This window comes from Tursiops truncatus, chromosome 20, assembly GCF_011762595.2.
Source record: "Tursiops truncatus isolate mTurTru1 chromosome 20, mTurTru1.mat.Y, whole genome shotgun sequence".
Taxonomy (NCBI): domain Eukaryota; kingdom Metazoa; phylum Chordata; class Mammalia; order Artiodactyla; family Delphinidae; genus Tursiops; species Tursiops truncatus.
This window is the reverse complement of record NC_047053.1, coordinates 33,405,096-33,424,102: the sequence shown is the minus strand read 5'-3', so window position 1 is coordinate 33,424,102 and position 19,007 is coordinate 33,405,096. Positions and strand designations below refer to the sequence as shown.

At 38.9% G+C, this 19,007-nt stretch overlaps 2 protein-coding genes across 21 annotated transcripts in view; one reads left to right on the top strand and one right to left on the bottom strand.

The window, feature by feature from the left end:
• Positions 1-17,657, bottom strand: part of MBTD1 (mbt domain containing 1) — a 69,647-nt gene extending 51,990 nt beyond the window's left edge. For 3 of the 13 annotated variants that reach the window (XM_019944365.3, XM_019944366.3, XM_019944367.3), the window contains exon 1: positions 17,143-17,381. In XM_019944365.3, the coding sequence (XP_019799924.1) occupies positions 17,143-17,163 (21 nt within the window). In that variant the 5' untranslated portion in view covers positions 17,164-17,381. Of the gene's footprint in view, positions 1-12,624; positions 12,723-16,469; positions 16,534-17,142; positions 17,385-17,426 lie in introns of those variants that run through there. The other 10 variants (XM_033848215.2, XM_019944369.3, XM_033848216.2 and 7 more) reach the window with 9 other exon arrangements.
• A 235-nt stretch (positions 17,658-17,892) lies between these two features.
• The window catches only part of UTP18 (UTP18 small subunit processome component), a 39,336-nt gene continuing 38,221 nt past the window's right edge, over positions 17,893-19,007 (top strand). For all 8 annotated transcript variants that reach the window (XR_002178169.3, XR_012328699.1, XM_073797938.1 and 5 more), the window contains exon 1: positions 17,893-18,222. Coding sequence is in view for 6 of the 8 variants with exons in the window: in XM_073797938.1 (XP_073654039.1) it covers positions 17,893-18,222 (330 nt within the window). In the remaining 2 variants the exon portion in view is untranslated. The remainder of the gene's footprint in view (positions 18,223-19,007) is intronic.

Here is a 19,007-nt window from a genome sequence, read left to right as displayed (position 1 = left end):
CCTATCTTCTCTGAACTGTATTTCTGTCTTGTTCACAATATTCTCAGAGATCAGCATTGCAGGACTCAAATATTTGTTGTCTCTCAACTGGGGGCAGTGGATATTAGCCCCCTGGTAGATATTTGGCAATATCCCTTAAGAGGACTGGAGGAAAAGAGTCACATTCCTTTGCATTAACATGACAGGAGAGTCCAAAACGCTGTTTAGTGCCACTGGTGAGAAACCCTGATTTAAACTGAGGCTTTATGTTTTTGGTTATAAGTGACAGAAACCTAATTAAACAGTGGTTCCTAATTTGATGAACAAACTGAATTTGGTAGGGGCTAAGCAGAAACCAATTTTATTCTCTCATTATTGTCCCTGAATATTTGAGGATCCCTCTTTATTCCTCAGACAAAATCTTAGTCAAAGCCTTTAGCTTTTTTCCCTGGTATTATGATCTCTTTATCATTCATTTCTTAAATTTGCCATCTTACAGTTCTAAGAGCAGAGTTCCTAAGTTTAAAAAATCCCAAATAATGGGTATGTTGTCTTCACCTGGGTTAAGTGCATGCCTAGGGGTATTCAACCAGAGGGTCAGGGGCATAAAAGAACAGAGCAGCTCCAAAGACAATTATGTGGATGAATGGAATGAAAATTTCCAAGAGAGAAAAACAGGGGGTCAGGTCAACTCAGTATCACACACATAAACACACACACACAAATGATACTTGTTTAAAGGCTGAGAAAGAAGATTTCTGATGGGTGAGAGGAGGATCTTTTTAGGCAGAGAACAGCATAGGTGAAGGCACATCAGCAAGAGGCCATCAAGCACCCCCTCTTTGAGCATGGACTATCTACACAAATTATTTGGAATTCTTTCACATAGATTTCCTCTCCTTTAAAAACTTCCCCTTTTTGGGTTTGCAGTTTTCTCATCATTAGATTCAGACTGTATATTCCCAGTTGAAATACTACATAACTCATGCTACTCAGGATAGTAAACCCAGATTATATGATGTTCATCTGCCCCTTATTGGTGATGATAAGACTTGGTCTAGCTGTGGGATCTGGTTCTCCACTGGTGTTTTACTGTTTTCCCTCTTTTAATAAGCAACCTATGGAAGACACTTCAAGACCATGCAAATATACTGCTCATCAAAATTTCACTCCAGATTTAGCATCCAATGATTCTTGCCCAATCTTTTACTATGATTTTCCAATCCCAGAATTCCTTCCATATTCATCAGTTGGCATTCTTCTGTCAGGAAGATCCTTCTTTTTTCTCTTATGGGTATTAACTCCTGGATTCCAACTTTTCAATGGTTTGTAATTCTTTATTGTCCTTTGTTATTTGGGGGCTCAAATCATGACAGATTCAGCCAGTGGGAACCCATTCAAGCTGACTCCTGTGTCATTCTGACATGCCCCTATCATTTTTGAACAATTTTTTGCTTTCTGGCATAACAAGACATTCTAATTCTAGGCTTATCTCACTTTCCTGTCTCAGCTCTGGAATCAACCATTTCTCCAAAGAGCCTTGGTTTCTTTTACTAGGAATGTTAGAAATAAAGATCTAGGTGGTCCATGTGTTCATTGCTACTGGGGTATCTCTTTGCTTCTGGAGCCTTTCAGTGCATGTGAGTTGGAATATATATGCAGACATGTATGTGACATATGACTTATGTATATATACAATGTATTTTCAAAATCATAAGTTTACACTTACACCTCCAATTAGAATCCATCCCCACAGGGCTTTTCCTTACCTTGTCACATCCGTATTTGTCTCTCTCTTCTTCTATTGAAAACCCTGGCTTCCAACAAAATTAACATTTATTCATTTGCTCCATCCTTTTATATATTTAAATAGTTTCAGAGCATAACATCCATACTGCTACAAAAATGAACTTTTGAGTTCAGAATTTCTTTGTAGTCCCTTCTCCTCAAACTGAGGAACAGAGTACTGAGTTTTAGAGTTACTTGGATTAGCTATTTCTCCCTCCTTCAATTGTCAGTTTGAAATAAGTTGGTTTTGGTTTGCTTTTGGTTTTAGTCTCCCTTGACATCCTTATTGAGTTAATTTCATTTACTGGGACTATCAAAAAAATCACCCTGCTTTCAAATATAAACAGCTATACAAAAAGGTATAACTTGGAGAAATATTTCCTTCCCTTACCTCGCCACTGTCTCCTGTAGGTGGGTAACCAACTTTATTGCTTTCTGGTTCATCTTTCTTATGTGTGTATGTTTTAAAAAGGTAAACAGGTATATTTATGCTTCCTTATATACACAAAAGGCCACATACTAAATTCCTCTGTCCTTTAATTTAGAAATACACCCTGGAAACCACTTCATTTCAGGGCACAGACATCTTCCTCATTCCTTTTTAAGCTGCGCAGTTCTCCACTGTGCGCATGTTTATTCAATCAATTTCATTTGGACACAATAGTTTTCAATGTTTTGCCAATAACAAATATTGCTGCAATGAACATATATACATGTATATATACATACACACATATATGTATATAAATTGTTTGAGGTATAACTTCAGGGTATATTCTCAGAAGTGTGACTGCTGGGTAGAATGGTGAATGTTTTGTTAGATATTGCCAAATTCCCCTCCACGGAAACTTTACCATTTTGTATTTGCTCCAGCAATACTGGGAGTTTTTTTTTTTTTTTTGCCATATAAGATGCTGGATGAAAATGGTATGTCAGTAGTCTTTTATCCCCTATTTTTAAAAAAAACTTTTTACTTGGAAATAACTCCAAATTTACAGAAAAGCTGTAAATATAGTACAAAGAAATCCTGTGTATTCTACTCAGATTCACCAATTACTAGAAAATCGCTCCATTTGTTTTATTCTTCTCTCGAAATATATAGATGTTTTTCTGAACCATTTGAGAGTGAGTTGCATACAATTTTTTTTTTTTTTTGGCAGCAGCATGCAGCATCCTAGTTCCCTGACCAGGGATCAAACCCATGCCCCCTGCAGTGGAAGTGTGGAGTCTTAACTACTGGACCACCAGGGAAGTCCCATACATGTCTTTTTATTCCAAACTACTTCAGTGTGCATTTCCTGAGACTATAAACATTCTCTCATCACTATAGCACAGTTATTAGTTTCAGGGAATTTAATGTTAATACTTTGCCCTAATTTACCATCCATATTTCAATGGACCCAATGTCTTTTATAGAATTTCTTCCCTCTAGTCCAGCATCACATGCTGTATTTGTTTCCTTTAATCTAGAAGATTGTTTTTGGAGAATGTAGGCCTCCTCTCTTTTTTTTTTTAATAAGCAAGAAATAAGAAAATTTATTATATTAGTATTAAGTTACAATATAAGGACAAGCTATATATATATATATATATATATATATATATATAAAGAGACAGAGAGAGAGACAGAGATAAATGTACATACATCACCAGTTTGGGAGAACTTACATCACCAAGTTGGGAGAACAAGCAATATATATATAGATAGAAATAAAAGTGCATACAGCATCAATTGGGGAAACACCTACATCCAGACCCAAGCAATGCTGGGAAGACCTCTCCTCTTTTTAATGGGATGCTTTTCATATGGGGTTCATCTGAAGTTTCCTCATTTTCAGGTTATATATCCCCATAATACTACATAAGTGATATATCCTTCTCAAGAGTATTACATCCAGAGGCACAAGATACATATCTGCCCCTCAGTGGTGATGTTCATTTTCATCACCCTGCCAAGGTGTTGTCCAGTTTTTCCAGTATACTTACCATATTTCTCCTTGCAACTAATAAGCAATCTTGGGAACACATTTAAAACAAACTAATACAGTTGCTCACTGAAATTCTACCCCCCTCATCCCTAAATTAGGCATCCAATAACTCCTGCAGAACCAAACATTATGATGTCTGCAAAATGATTTTCTAGTGCTAGGACTCTCTTACCAGTCAGCAGGAAACTCTCATCATCCCCTTTATATATCTATCTACCTATTCATTATCAGTATGAGTTCACTAACTCTTATTTCCCCACCCCACCACCCTAGTTCATAATTCATTTCTGTCTTTAATTATTTGGGGGTTCAAATTATCCCAGATTTGGCTACTAGGATCCCCTTGAACTGACTCCCATGTCATCTTGACATGCCCACATCAATTTTTGAGCAGTACCTTACTTTCTGGAATATCAAGATATTCTAGGATCATTTTAAACCCTACACTGCTCCAGCTCCTAAATCAACCTTTTCTCCAAGGAGATCTCATCCTTTTTAGTGGGGATTGGTATTAAAAACCAGTATAGTTCTACACTAAGCCATTTTTGTACCTTTCTGTATATGTGTGTGGACTTGTCTGTTCTTATCTCTTGCCCTTTATTCTTTAAGTGTTTTTAATCTTTTAAATGTTTTTTCAAAACTCTTTGTATTTAGGAATTTACCCTAAATTTACCTCTGTTATATATGGCATATTTTGATTTTATGGAATTTTTTGCCATACAATTAAATAAAAATTTTTTAATGTAGTAAAACTTATCAGTATTTTCTTTCATTGTACCTTGAGTCACAGAAAAATTTCCCTTATACCATGGTATAGAAAAATTCACCCATATTTTGTTATTTACATCTCTGATCCATTTAGAGTTTATTCTTTTTTTTTTTTTGCGGTACGCGGGCCTCTCACTGTTGCGGCCTCTTCCATTGCAGAGCACAGGCTCCGGATGCGCAGGCTCAGCGGCCATGGCTCACGGGCCCAGCCGCTCCGCGGCATGTGGGATCCTCCCGGACCGGGGCACCAACCCGTGTCCCCTGCATCGGCAGGCGGACTCTCAACCACTGCGCCACCAGGGAAGCCCCTAGAGTTTATTCTTATGTATGGTATAAACAGTGGTCCTAATATTATCTTTTCCCAACTATCTAGTTGTACCATCGCTTTTTACTAAAATGTCCCTTTTGTCAGAGTGCTTTGAAATACCACTTTATGTTTTAGATTTCCATATGTAGTTGTGTCCACATCTAAACGTTATACTATCTTATTGGTCTGTCTATTCATGTGCCAATAGCTTCCTTTTTAAATTAGAGAGCCTTTCTAGTATAGTCTGAAATCTGGTAGGCCTAGACACCCGCCCCCAATATTCTTCCTTTAATGCTTTGATATTCTTGCATGTTTTATTTTTCCAAATGAACTTCAGTATTAACTAGCTTAGTTCTATACCAAAAAATTGTTGGGTATTTTTATTAGGGCCTCATTAGATTTACTAACTTCGGAATCTTCATAATGTTGAAATGTCTTAACTGAGAACAAGAAATGTTGTACAGTTTGCATCATATAGGCTTTTGAACAATTCTTGTTAAAAGGAAATCCTTATGAATTTAAGTATTTTATTTTTCGTGGCTAATGTAAATGCAATTTTCCCTTTTGTTATATTGTTGAATTGACTGAGTACACTTAGATTTATTATTTTATATCCTGCAATCTTGCTAAATTATTTGGAAAGTTTTATCATTGATTTTCTAGGGCTTTCCAGATACACTATAATGTCACTGGCAAAGAAACTTTTCTCTTTTCCACTAAGCTTATAATTTTCTTTTTCCTAACTGTATTTTTTGCATTTGCTTTATTTATTTATTTATTTTTGGCTGCGTTGGTCTTCGTTGCTGCACGGGCTTTCTCTAGTTGCGGCGAGTGGGAAGAACTCTTCGTTGCTGTGCGCGGGCTTCTCACTGAGGTGGCTTCTCTTGTTGCAGAGCACGGGCTCTAGAGCACAGGCTCAGTGGTTGTGGTGCACGGGCTTAGTTGCTCCGCGGCATGTGGGATCTTCCCAGACCAGGGCTCAAACCCGTGTCCCCTGCACTGGCAGGCGGATTCTTAACCACTGCGCCACCAGGGAAGCCCCAGGATTAAGATATTTTGATGTATGTATGTATGTGAGTGTGCATGTGCACGAAAATCATGTTAAGGAAGGATCTATCCATTCCTGTTTTCTTAAAAGTTTTTATTAGGAATAGGTGTTGAATTTGTCACAGACTTTCCCAACATCTAAAAAGAGAATGACTGTTCTCCTTAGAGCTATTAATATGGTAAATTATATCAACAAACTTCCAAATACTGAATCATTCTTGTACTGCTACTATCAAGCTCACTTCATTATAATGTATTTGAATATTGTGTTAAGAGATTGCACAATATTTAGGATTTTGCACTGATATTCATAAATGTCTAATTTTCATTTTTTTGCACCATCTTTATCAGGTTCAGAAATCAGTATTAGTCTTGCTTCATAAAAATAATTAGAAAGTTTTCCTTCATTTTCTGTGGTCTGAAATGATTTGTGTAGCATTGGGACTACATGCTATCTAAAGGTTTTGCAGATTCCCTTGTGAAATCACTCAGGCCTGGTGTTTTGTGGGATAGCTCCTTGATAATTTCCATAAAAGAAATAGAGAAATTTACCTAAGTTTTTAAGAAACTCTCTAGTGAGGTCAATTTTCTCAAACTGTATTTTCCTAATAATCCATTTCATCTAGGTTTTCAAATTTATTTGCACAGTGTGTGCAAAATAGTTGTGTAAGATTTTCTCAATTTCTTCTGTATCAAGTTATTTCCTTATTTCTTATTTTGTATGTTTGTGCATTCTCCTTTCCCTCTTGATTAAACTAGCTAGTGGTTTACATACTTTGTGAATTTTCCCACAAAGGTCCAGGATTGACTCATCAATTTTATGTATAGTTTTTCTGTCCTTTAATTCATTAACTTCTACTTTTATCTATTATTCCCTTTTTTTGTGTGTTTTGCTTTGCTCTTTTTGTTTCTGAATTGGGAATTATTTATTTTCAATCTTCTATATTTACTATGCTAAAGTAACCGGATTAGGCCCAAGGTGGAGTTGCTCATGCTAAGTCCCAAGTCAGAAAGCCAAAATTTACTGGTTAGTTTTCTACACTCAGCTCTTCCAGAAAAAGATAAGCCTAAGTCAACCTATCAGCACAAGTTACTTGACCCAGCTCCAAGACTTCCTTTTGCTCCATTAAGGCCAGCAACCCCATTTTAACCAATCAGCAAACGCCCAGTATAACTTCCTTGCTCCTCCTGCTCACTTTGGTCTATCAAAATCTCTTGGCCTTCTGCAGCTCTTCAGAGCTCCTTTCTACCTGCTAGACTGGATGTTGCCCAATGTATCAACTGCTGACAAAGCCAATAAAATCTTTAGAATTTACTTTTGAATTTTCCTTTAACAGCTGATAATTTAGGAGTACGAATTTTCCTCTGCTCACTGCTTTAAACGTATTCCACAGATTCTGGTATGTATGTAGCATTTTCATTATTATTATTTATAAATTTATTTATTTATTTACTTTTGGCTGCTTTGGTTCTTTGTTGCCATGTGCAGCTTTCTCTAGTTGCAGCGAGCAGGGGCTACTCTTCGTTGCAATGCGCGGGCTTTTCATTGCAGTGGCTTCTCTTGTTGTGGAGCATGGGCTCTAGGCATGTGGGCTTCAGTAGTTTTGGCACATGGGCTCAGCAGTTGTGGCTCACGGGCTCTAGAGCATAGGCTCAGTAGTTGTGGCACACGGGCTTAGTTGCCCTGCGGCATGTGGGATCTTTCTGGACCAGGGCTCGAACCCATGTCCCCTGCATTGACAGGTGGATTCTTAACCACTGTGCCACCAGGGAAGCCCCATTATTATTACTTTTTAGAAACTCTGTAATTTGTTTGCATTCCCTGTTTATCCAAAAGTTGATTTTTTTAAATTGAGGCATAATTTTGAATGCATATCAAAGATGCTGAACTTTTCAAGTTCAATCAAGATGCTGAAATTTTCTATCACTCTAGAAAGCTCCCTCATGTCCTTTCACACTCAGTTTTTCTCCTCCTCCCAGTTTTAGCACAATTGCTTAATTTTGCATATATTTAAGATTTTACATAAATGGAATAAAACTATATGGACATTTTGAGATTTATCCATGTTATTGCATGTATAATGGTTCAACGCTTCTTACTGCTGAGTGAAACTGAACTTTATCAATGTATTAGTCTATCCATTCTCCATCCAGACTTGAATACTATGAATAAAACTGCTATGAACTTTTTTGCACAAGGCTTTCTAACATATAATAGAAGGTTTCTAAATTTCAAGATGGAAGTGCCCTTTTGCTTTTTGGTTTTGCTTTTGCTTTCTTGAATGGAACCTACTGATGTTTTCCTAATTTAGCAACAATTTTTATGAATACTCTGTGTTTGAAATATAGTGTCTACTAGGATGTAGCAATGGATATACCTGATGATCTGCCTTATTATGTGGTTTAGATCTTTTATAACCTTATTTTTTGTCTACAACACCTATCTTGTGCTAAGAGTATTAAAGTCTCCAATTTTTAGTGCTTTTCACTACTTGCATTTTTTATAGCTTCTGATTTACACAGATTGTTGCTGTTATTTGGTTCATATATACAACTATTGTACTTTTGTTGTGAATTGTGGTTGTAGCATTATAAACTGTCCTCTTTTGTCTTGTTCAATGCTTTTTGGTTTGACTTCTACTTTATCAGCATTGCCAATCCTGTTTTCTTATTATTTGTTTGCCAGGTATATCTTTGTTCATTCTTTTACTTCTACTGTTTTAAGGGCCTATTGTACATTATAAAGTAGGTTTTGCTTTTCTAAGCCAATTTGAAAATATTTTTAATTGGCGATGCGCCACTATTTCTTGCTGTGTATGTTGCATTTGAGAAACCCAATACCAGTCTAATTCTCTGGCCCTTGTAAGTCACTTCATCTTTTTACCCTGGAGGCCCTGAGAATTTTTATGAATCTTTAAAGTTGTATAGCTTTACTAGAATATTATCTTGGAGTTTATATTCTGGTATGAACTTTTCATATATTCAAAATTCAAGATTCAGATCTTTTATTTCCAGAAAGTTTTCTTGATTATGCGTTTAAATGTTATGCTTTTATTCCTCTGCCTTCTTGAGAGACACCAATTACATGTGAGACTTTTTGTACCCACCTTTCACTAAAACTGTCATTTTCATTCTCTTAGTTTTGTTTTTCTTCTATGTCTTTTATCACATTTGCATTTGACTCTATTGTTTGTTGGGAAACTTGTAACTTAGTCTTCATTTCTGATATGATTTTTTTCCTTCTACTTTCTCAGTTTAATCTAATCTGACCTTATTTCATCCTGTTTTTTGTCCCTTTCTGTTCTGTGTTATATTTCTGAGTGAAGGTATTTTTTTACCTTTATCTCCAAATATGGTCTGAAGATGTTTTATTTCATTTTGAGTATTATTGTGTCAATTTTCTTCTGCCTCACGTTTTTCTTTTTTGGGGGAGGAGAGATATTCATCAGCTGATATGCTTTGACTCACACTGTTTCTTCTCAGAGAAGTTCTGTATGGATGTGATCCATTCTTTTCTATTTCTATTCATTTCATGGTCAGAGTTCCTAGTTAAAGAACATCCTCTTTCTTTTTCTGAAAGATTATTAATTTTTTCCTCTTCCTTCTTTCTCTTTATCCATGACTCCAAGTCTCCATGTCTTCACTCCTTCCCTATGAAGCACTGGTAATTTCAGCTTACCAATTCTGGTATTGCTTGCATTCAAGCTCTTCTCTGTGGCTGGAACTGTGAACTATCAGATTTCAAACCTGTGTTCAGTATTTTGGAACTTAAGTGATGAATTTCTCTCTTTTGGAAGTGGTACTTTTGTGCTTCATCTAAGCCTTCCATGTCCCTAAACTCTTTCAACAAACCTGTTAAGACTTCCCTTTCCCACTCTTCATATGGGCAGGAGGAGCTCTTGGAATCTGATTTCTCTGCTTATAGCTAATTTGAAGGTTGTGGTAATCTGTTTCTTAATGCTGAAGGCAGGGGTGGTGCGTGATTTATACATGCTTTTTTATTGGTTTATAGGTAGGTGGGTGGGAAAATTGCATCAGGCTTCTGCCACTGTTCTCCAGACTTAGAAGTCTATACATACATGTTTAAGTAGTATATTAGAATATATTATCTTAGAAATATTGCTTTTGTCCTTTTCTGAAACACTTCCCCTGTCACACATTAGATTCACTTTTTGTATCACTTGACAGTTTTCCAGAGTAAGTCTTGTTCATTTTCATCTAATTTGGTTTAGAAACACATTTTCTCTACAGGAGTTTATTTGTAAATTCCGCAGTAACCTTATGAAATACTTTTGCTCCTTATTTGTAAAAAGTCTGTTAAGATTAGTAATACAACTAATATAAGTCATACAACTTAAAGGATGCTTAATATGTGCTAGGGACATTCCAAGCACTTAATATGTAGCAATGCATTTAATCCTTACAAATATTATTACTCCCTTTTTACAAATGAGGAAGCAGAGGTTCAAACGGATTAAGTAATTTGCCCAAGGTCACAGAGCTAAAATGAACACTAGTAATATGAATCAAGGGAATAATCTTAAATCTATGTTCAATTTTAACCTCCTTTCTCTTTCTTTCTTAATTATGGTTCTATCAGCTAACTTCTGTAAGCACAGAAAACAAATATCAAATAAAACTGTTTCAGGTAATGTGCCATTCTGAACACACTGCTCTTCAAAATAAAACTGAAAAACCATGTTAGGTGACTACTCAAGGCTTTGAATATAAGGTGATGGGATGACTGCAGGTGGTGAGACCTTGCCTAATATTAGGGCATATATGGTAACTCCTCAACTAGCACAGAGGAAGTCAAAATATAATACCTAAAATTCATACATCAGGTAATGGAAGTCTAATATTTAGAATTATGGAGATGGATATTAGATCAAAAAGATAAAAGAATTACAAGTAGTTGTCTCAGGACTTCCCTAGCAGTCCAGTGGTTAAGACTCCGTGCTTCTACTGCAGGGGGCATGGATTTGATCCCTGGTCAGGAAACTAAGATCCCACATGCCATGAGGCACGGCCAAAAAAAAAAAAAGTACTTGTCTCATGAAAGCTGAACTGGGAAGAGAAAAAAAGATTGCTGCAAGGGATCCTTTTTGGGGGTACACTTCTACTATTGTTTACATGGTACTATCAAGTGCATGCATTTGTTTTATAAAAATAAAAGTTAATTTTTATAAAGTATAAACTACCTCTAAAGAATTCAATAATTGGTAAAAAAATTGAGAGACTGATGATATCTGGCATTGGTAAATTTATGTATGGGAGAAAAAGCACTCATATACACTTGGTAGGAAGGCAAACATATGCCATCTTTTTGGAAGGCAATTTGCATTACTTATGAAAGCTTAAAAAAAATGAGCATGCCTTTGACCAGGGAATTCCACTTTCAGGAATCTGTCCTTCAGAAATACTCATAGGACACAAGAATCCATGTGGAAGGATATTTCTTGCAGCAATAATGTAATAGTGAAAAACTGAAGGCAATCTAACCATCAGTAGGGGGGTGATTTACTATAGGTAAAATACTGAGTAAAAAGTATTTGAAATACTGAAAAAAAGTAAATTGCCAAATACGAATAATACGACTCATTTTTTATTAAAAGAAACAATATATGCTGGTATATGCACAGATTGATATATCTGTGTTTGTTTATGTATGCGTTTAGAAAGATCCTGAAGGAATAGCTAAACTGTTAACAGTGTGAGAATGGGATGGGAGGATAATTTTAACTTTTCCATATTTTTCATTATTTTTTTTAAAAACAGTAAATATGTAACACTTCTATAATGAAAAATAAAACAAAAAAGAGGTTTTTAGAGTGACAAAATGTAGGAAGTCATAAATTGCAGTAGAATTTCATTTTCCTACCGTGACTGTAACCCTGATGAACCTTCCTCCTTATAAAATCTACAAAGGAATTAAAAAGTATAACCATTAACTTATTTGTATAATCACCCCACAGGTTGCAATAAAAGTGTAAACCTCTCCAGGAGAAATTTTACAGAAAATATTTGAGATTCTAAATGCAAGCACATATAAATATGCAACCAAGTCCTAATAGCATAATTTCAACATGAATAAACTAATCAAAAATTAACCAATTCTCCATTATCCACACTAACAGGGTACAGTGACCCATATAATTATCAAAGTTTTATATTTAGTCATGGAATATAAGTTTTCTAGAACCTTAAGTCTGAACGTTGTATGTGTGAACTGACAAAGTTCAAAATAAGAATTAACAGATACTCTATGATGACTGGACTCAGTAAGAGCTACTTAGCTCTTGCTGCTTTCTTCCTCATACCACTATCAAGATACAATTCACTGGGCTAAACAGAAAGGCCTTCTGGCTTTCTAAGTTTACTATTAGGAGAAAAATAAATGGTAAGGATTTGGGATTGTTGGGTTTTTGTTTCCCACAAGTTCAATGTGAAAGAGTAAGTCCATGTCAAAAATACAGTCATCGAAACTGAAAGCGATAATATCCTGAATATCCCACCTAGAGAAAGTGAAAAGTACCCAGAGAAGGACAGGAGAGGACAATGTTCTACATAACAATACTCTAAGATTTAAAGCAACAGTGAGCAAAGGGAAGCTATCTTTGATATATAAAAAATACAAATTTCTATCTCTTTGGGTTCAAGTCCTGGTTCTATTACTCAGGACTTTGGATGTAACAATTATTTGGGTCTCAGTTTCCCTTTCTTCTAAATAAGGAAAACACCACTTACCACACAGGAAGGATGTTTGAAAAATAAAATAATTCACATGAATGCACTTTCAGTTCTTCAGAAGAAAGTTATGAATCCTTAAGTATGAACCTGAAAAGCTAATTAAAAATAAGATGACCTCGTCAAAATTAAGTCTGAAATACAGTAACCGAGAGGGTCTTTGAGATCATTCATTATCAGCTATCAATTCTACTCCAAATAACTGAATTCATATTAAGGCTGGGCTGAAGTGTAAATGTAATTTAAGTAATCAAACAAGAGCATTTATAATGTTAATGTAGCAAAAATAAGTTAAATAGGTTATTCAGCATCATCTTGATTTGATATACCTAAAAATACTGATGCAAAATGATGACATTCTCTTGGTGTTTATCTTTTAAAAATATATTTGGAGCTGGTTGCTCAAAAGATACACAATCACTAACAATAAACACTATAGGGTATTAATAATGGAACAATTGAAATAGAGTTAAACACACATATGCACACAAGGGGGTTATTTCTCTGGTGTATAAAATAATCTGAAACTAGCTAATTAAAATTTTGAAGTCTAATAGTAAAGTAATAGATGGTATTATCCAACATTTACTGAGCAATATATACAAATCATTATGCTAAGCACCAGAAGTACAAAAAAGTGTTAAACTTAATATGCACATCCTAAAACTAGACTATAAACTACGGCCAAATAGTTGAGACAACAAGAAATTACTAAATTAATTAATGCGTATTGTATACAACTAGTTCTACAATATAAGTAGGAATTACATAATAACAGTGAAAAGGGAAATAAGAAAAAAGGATTCTGGATAGATATCTTAACATTTTATCATTTATAGCAGCTCCCATTTTCTTATACAGTGGTCATCACATCTGACTGGAGGTTTACGGAAACCTTGGGAGGAAGACACGGCTGATTCCTGGCTGGCCCTTATTTTAGATGAGGAAAGTGAAGCCTGAAGAGATTAGGCAACCTGCATTAAGATCACAGGTCAGGAGGTGGCAGAGGCAGAGCCTGGCCAGTTTGCCAACTTTGTCCGTAGCTCATTTCTACTACATTACATTTTAAGTTATCAATACTAAAGTGAGAACTAGAAGGGAGCTCAGAAATCTTCTCATGCAGTATTGCTCTAACCAATCTGATAAACCTTTCTGAAGAAGGCTCCACTGCAGACCTACTGATTGATCACCCACAAGAGGGAGGTTTTGTATTTTTATAAGATCCCCAAGAGGTGATTGTGGTGATGAGCTAAGCTTGGAAAACACTGTTCTATTATCTGTCCAGTGTGGCAGACATGTGGCTATTTAAATTTACACCTGATTAAATGAGATTGAAAATTGGGCTCCTCAGCCACACTAGTTACCCTTTAAGTGCTCAACAGCCACATGTGGCTAGTGGCCACCATACAGATGGCACAGATATAGGACAGTTCCATCACTTCAGAAAGTTCTATTGGATAATGTTAATTCTAGACCAACCTTTCCACTCTAAGGATGAGAAAACTGAGGCATAGAATCTTGTCCAACAAGGCATATGAAGTTATTTAGTGGCAGAATTGAAATGCTAACCTAATCTGCCAGTGTCCCTCATACTGCATCACTTCATCCCCAAAAATTTAGGGTTTATTCAAATGGGAATTGTTTTCTTTCCACCCTTCCTTGTGGGTTGCAGTAAGAAATTTTAAATTTATGGGAAAAAAATCCTAAAAAAACAAAGGCTTATTTAAAATTCATGACTAAAATCAAACAATTTGCAATTTTTGTATAAAATTAAAAGTAGCCTTGGACAGTTAAGAATACCCTAGTGTTAGGAGGCATATCTTAGTTTAACTATTAACTCCTTCCTCTTTTACCATCCTGATGTTTTTATCTTTCTTTTGGATCTGAAACTCTGAAACTAATGATAATTGGCTTACCTTAACATTATAAATATGAAAAAGTTAAATCTTACTTAGCAAACATTTTAAAGATGAACAATTGAGAAACAAAGAGCAACCAAAAGAATAGTGACTTGTCTAATTTTAGGATGTGGTCACTCAAATCACTGAGAACTCATGGCTTTCAGTAATCTAGTGGTTTTGTATTTATAACATTAATAGGTTGTTTTCACTTCTAAGCTATAGTTTAACCTTCCTTTGACAACTATGTTACATTTAAAACAATTTAAATAGTTTTAATTTCTGATGAAACTGAGGGTTTGAAGCCTCTGAACATCTAAGAAAAGGTTTAGACACTAATTAAATCAACATATAACCAGCCATAAAAATATACAGTAGTGTCTTCTTTAAAAATAAAACCAGTCATTCCTGTCTAGTATGTTTAGAATGCAAACGTCTCCAAAGTCAGTCAGCTTAAGTCATGACAGTTCATGTTTAAAGTGAACAGGAACTTGGGAATTTCACGTTAATGAAAACTTTCAAGACAGAATTATGCAGCTCCATTAACTTTTAGCAGTATCTAGTATTCATTCCCATGTTAACTTTCAGTGACTAGATTTAGAGAAAATATCACATGTCAAAGTGTGTACAAAATTAAAAACTGGACAGTTAAAAAACATGGTTCAACATAAGATACTTATGAACAGATACTTATTCAGACAGTTTTTGCCATAATTTGCAAGTCACCCAGAAGCGTGGAGTATGGGGTTCTACATAAGTAGAAGCTACTTGTTATTCAGGGAGGGAGGTGGTGCAAAAAAAGACAGCTATTTTCTTTCTAAAGACTCATCGGTGTAGAGGTAAACAAATGAAAAAAAATACAGTGTAAGCACATTAGAGCAGAGCAACAGTCTCCAAGTCATAAAAGGGGGAGAGAAAACAATTTCTGTGCTCTAACATTTTAACCGGGGGACTGGGAGTTTAAAGTAAAATTCATTCTCTGGCTTTTATACTAGATTCGTTACCTCTACATTTTATCTGTTACGTCTTGACTCCCACTTCACCATATTAGGAAGAGGAAAACATGTGCCCCCAAGATTCCTAGGCCAATAAAACTTCTCTTGGAAGCAGCATAGCTCACCAAATGAAGGAGAGTATTAGAAAAATGCTAAGGGACAATAGTAGAACTGAACTATCTAAACCACCGAGTGATAACTACTGATGTATACTAATACAAGAAGCATGAAAAATATTGCAAACTCTAGGCAAATATTAAAGTGTTGCAAAAATTTCATATCTCATTAAAAATTGGAAACGAAAAAGAGAATGTATTGTGAAGGAGGGGCCCCAAGCAGGAAGCCCAGCTTGAAAGGAAAACACAGGTCAAAAGGAGGTGGTGGTGGGGAGTGCAGTTCTTCTGATCATCCCTCTACCAGGAGATGCTTCTAACAGCTTTGGTACTATCTCCAAGAGGCAATTTAGGCATCCCTTAGGGAAAGTGATTTAGGCAACGAGAAATGTGATTTGAGATAGAATGCTGAAATTTCTAACTTTAAAAAGATGCACTAGTGAGAGAAAACAGCCATGAAATTCCCAGATCCTATTTCCCAAACTTCCTGTAGAAAAATATCAACCATTCTCAGACATAGAAGCCAGCACATTTGAACTGACAAATGTAACAAAACAAAGTTTTCAGACGGCCCTCACTATCTCTCAAGCCCTCCTTCCCCCACTTCCCTGCTGTTCTTTCCTGGCACACAAAATATAGGCCAATGAGCAGTGGGTGAGGAGAATGTGAGAGAAAATTTGAGAAGTAAAAAGGGAATCCACTTAATAAGGACATGAATGAGTCTAAAGAGTCTAATAAGGGTAGGCAGACAACAATCAGAACTGAACGGCAAGGGCTTTCCATGGCAGCAGCGAGCGCTCAGTGTTTGCAGGGGTTTAGGCAGAGGCCAGGCTACCTACCACTTGTCAGAGAGGCTGCACAGGGGACGGCTGCTTTGGGTGACCTCTAATGTCTCTTCCGACTCTGAAATGTTAGGATTCTTATTTCACAAAAGAGAACGCAACGGTCGTAAAAGCCCACCGACCTAGAACCCTTTTAAATAGGCGGCGGCTTCCCAATCACCACTCCCACCTCTCCCATCCCACACGTGCCCACCCCGCCCCCTTTCAATTTTTCCACCTCCACGTGCGAAACGCCTCGTGGCACCTGCCCCACAGCCGAGAGGCGCCTTCCCCTGCAAAGCACCAAAACTCTGCCCCCTTGGGAGAAGTGAAGACTCCACTCCCCGATTCTTGGGCGGCCAAAAAAGGAAGTCTCAAATCCAGCCTTTCTCCCCAAGCCAGAGCTGAAGGGGCACGGGAGACCGGAACGAAGAGAACTTTCTTCTAAAATTTTTCTTCCAAAAAGTAAAGAGGATAGAGAGAACCCTGATGAGTCCGGGGATGGGGGGAGGGGAACCCCCGAATCGTTTAACGGCCGGTAGGGGGAGGGGGCTCCGGAGGTGGAGGGGGCGTGGGATGGAGAAGCAGGCCTGGGAGCGGGGTCAGGGGGCTGCAGGGGTTCCTGGGGTCGGGGGGCTGCCGGCGTCCCCCCAACCTGGCACACAAAGCAGATGCCGCGCTCGGCTCTCACCAGATCCTTTGTGTTTTCCATCAGGGCCTCATGGGTAGGGGCTGTCCGTGCTCCCCGGACCCGCGGCGCCCCCTCCCGAGCTGGGGGCAGGCGCCTCTCCCCGGGACTACGGCGACTACAGGGGGGCCCCGACTGGGCCCAGACCGGTGGCGGCGGCGGCAGCCCCCGGATTTCCCCCCTTTAACTCGGGTGGCCCCAGGATATCAACAACATTAGCATAGCCCTCCCTCCCCAGCGCGCCTGCGCCGTGACCCGCGCCCCGATTGGCCCACTTCCCTACATACCCTCCGTCTGTCTTCCAGCGTGGGACCCTCTGCAGGCTCCGTACTCCAAGGGCCGTACCAAGACGAAGGGGTGGAAAAGGCGATTGGGCTCGTGTAAGTCGAGTGGTTAAAAAGTTAGGAAGAAGAGTAGCAGTTTTAGCCTGTCATCTCAGTTTATACCCTGGCTTTCTTGCGCTCCTTTCAATCAATTGCAGCTGCGAAGTTGTGTTGGAAAAAAATTTCCACTCCAGTCACGCCGCTTCCCCCTCCACCCGGAAGATTGGTTCTCTCGGAGGAACTCCCACACGGGGAGGGGCTCGTGAGGGGATGGGCGTTACACAAGGGGGACAGTGCTGGTCACGTGCTCACAGGGCGGTGCAGCCTCTTTCCGGCCCCCTGTGGCCTCAGCCGCTACGGAAAGCAAGGGCCTCGGCGCACGCGCAGTGAGGATCCACGTGAGCACCTGCGTTCCTTCTCAAACCGAACCATGCCGCCGGAACGGAGGAGCCGAACGAGACCGGACCGGAGAGCCGGAGCGAGACCAGACCGGAAGACCCGAATGAGGCCGGACGATAGAGCCGCGGGGCCGGACGGGCCGCTCCAAAAGGCTGCTCCTTCATTTCAGCGGAAATCGCCGGCCCGGCCGCGCGCGGCGGCCGCCGTAGTCGCGGCCGAGGAGGAGAGACGGCTCCGGCAGCGGAACCGCCAGACGCTGGAGGAGGGCAAGCCGGCCGTGGAGCGGTGCTTGGAGGAGCTGGTCTTCGGCGACGTCGTGGACGACGAGGACGCGCTGCTGCGGCGTCTGCGGGGCCCGCGGGTAAGGGAGGCCGCGACGTGCGGGCTGGGCGCTCGGTGGGCGGTGTGCCTCCGAGGGCGGAGCCTGGGCGACCTGTGGCGCAGGGGAGCGTTCAGGTGGGAGGGAACCGGGAATGCGGGCGCCGCGGGGTGCCAGACTGAAAGTCCCGGGAGGGCGGAGACCGCGCCTTTCTCCGCCCCCGAGGGAGCCACTGAGCCTGGTATGCAGCAGGCGCTCAACACATATTCGTTTAGCCAACTAATCGTGAGCATCTTTCGATTAGTGGCAGTGGCTCAGTTCCACTGTTTTCTCCCCAGACTCAGTGTTTCTTCTCTCTTGGTCATTCAATCGCCTGCCTCAATACTTTGCTGTGATTCAGGGGTTCCACTTCGTTTGTGAAATCAGAATTTGTGGGCACAGGCCTGGGAGTCTGTTTTAACAACCACATCGAGTGGTTGATAAGCCAGCTTTTGAGAGTGACCGTGTATTCGTCTATTAAAGTAATATTTGTGAGCCAGTTTGGCGCCAGATACTTCTCCTGGCAGTGCAAACCCTGCATGATTAATTGATTATAATTTTTTTGCATGCTTTTTGCTTTTTTTTTTTTTAATCCTATACCTGTCTTTTCTTCCAATATAGGGAGTCCCAGGCAGTTTCTAGGCACTAGAGGAGAAACAGCAGTGGACGAAAACTAACAAAAATCCCTGCCTTCTTGGAGCTTGGATACTTAGTGGCAGAGGCAGAAGATAAAATTCAAGTTATATCAGTGAAGTGCTGAAGGAAAAAAAAAATAAAGGCGTTCAAAA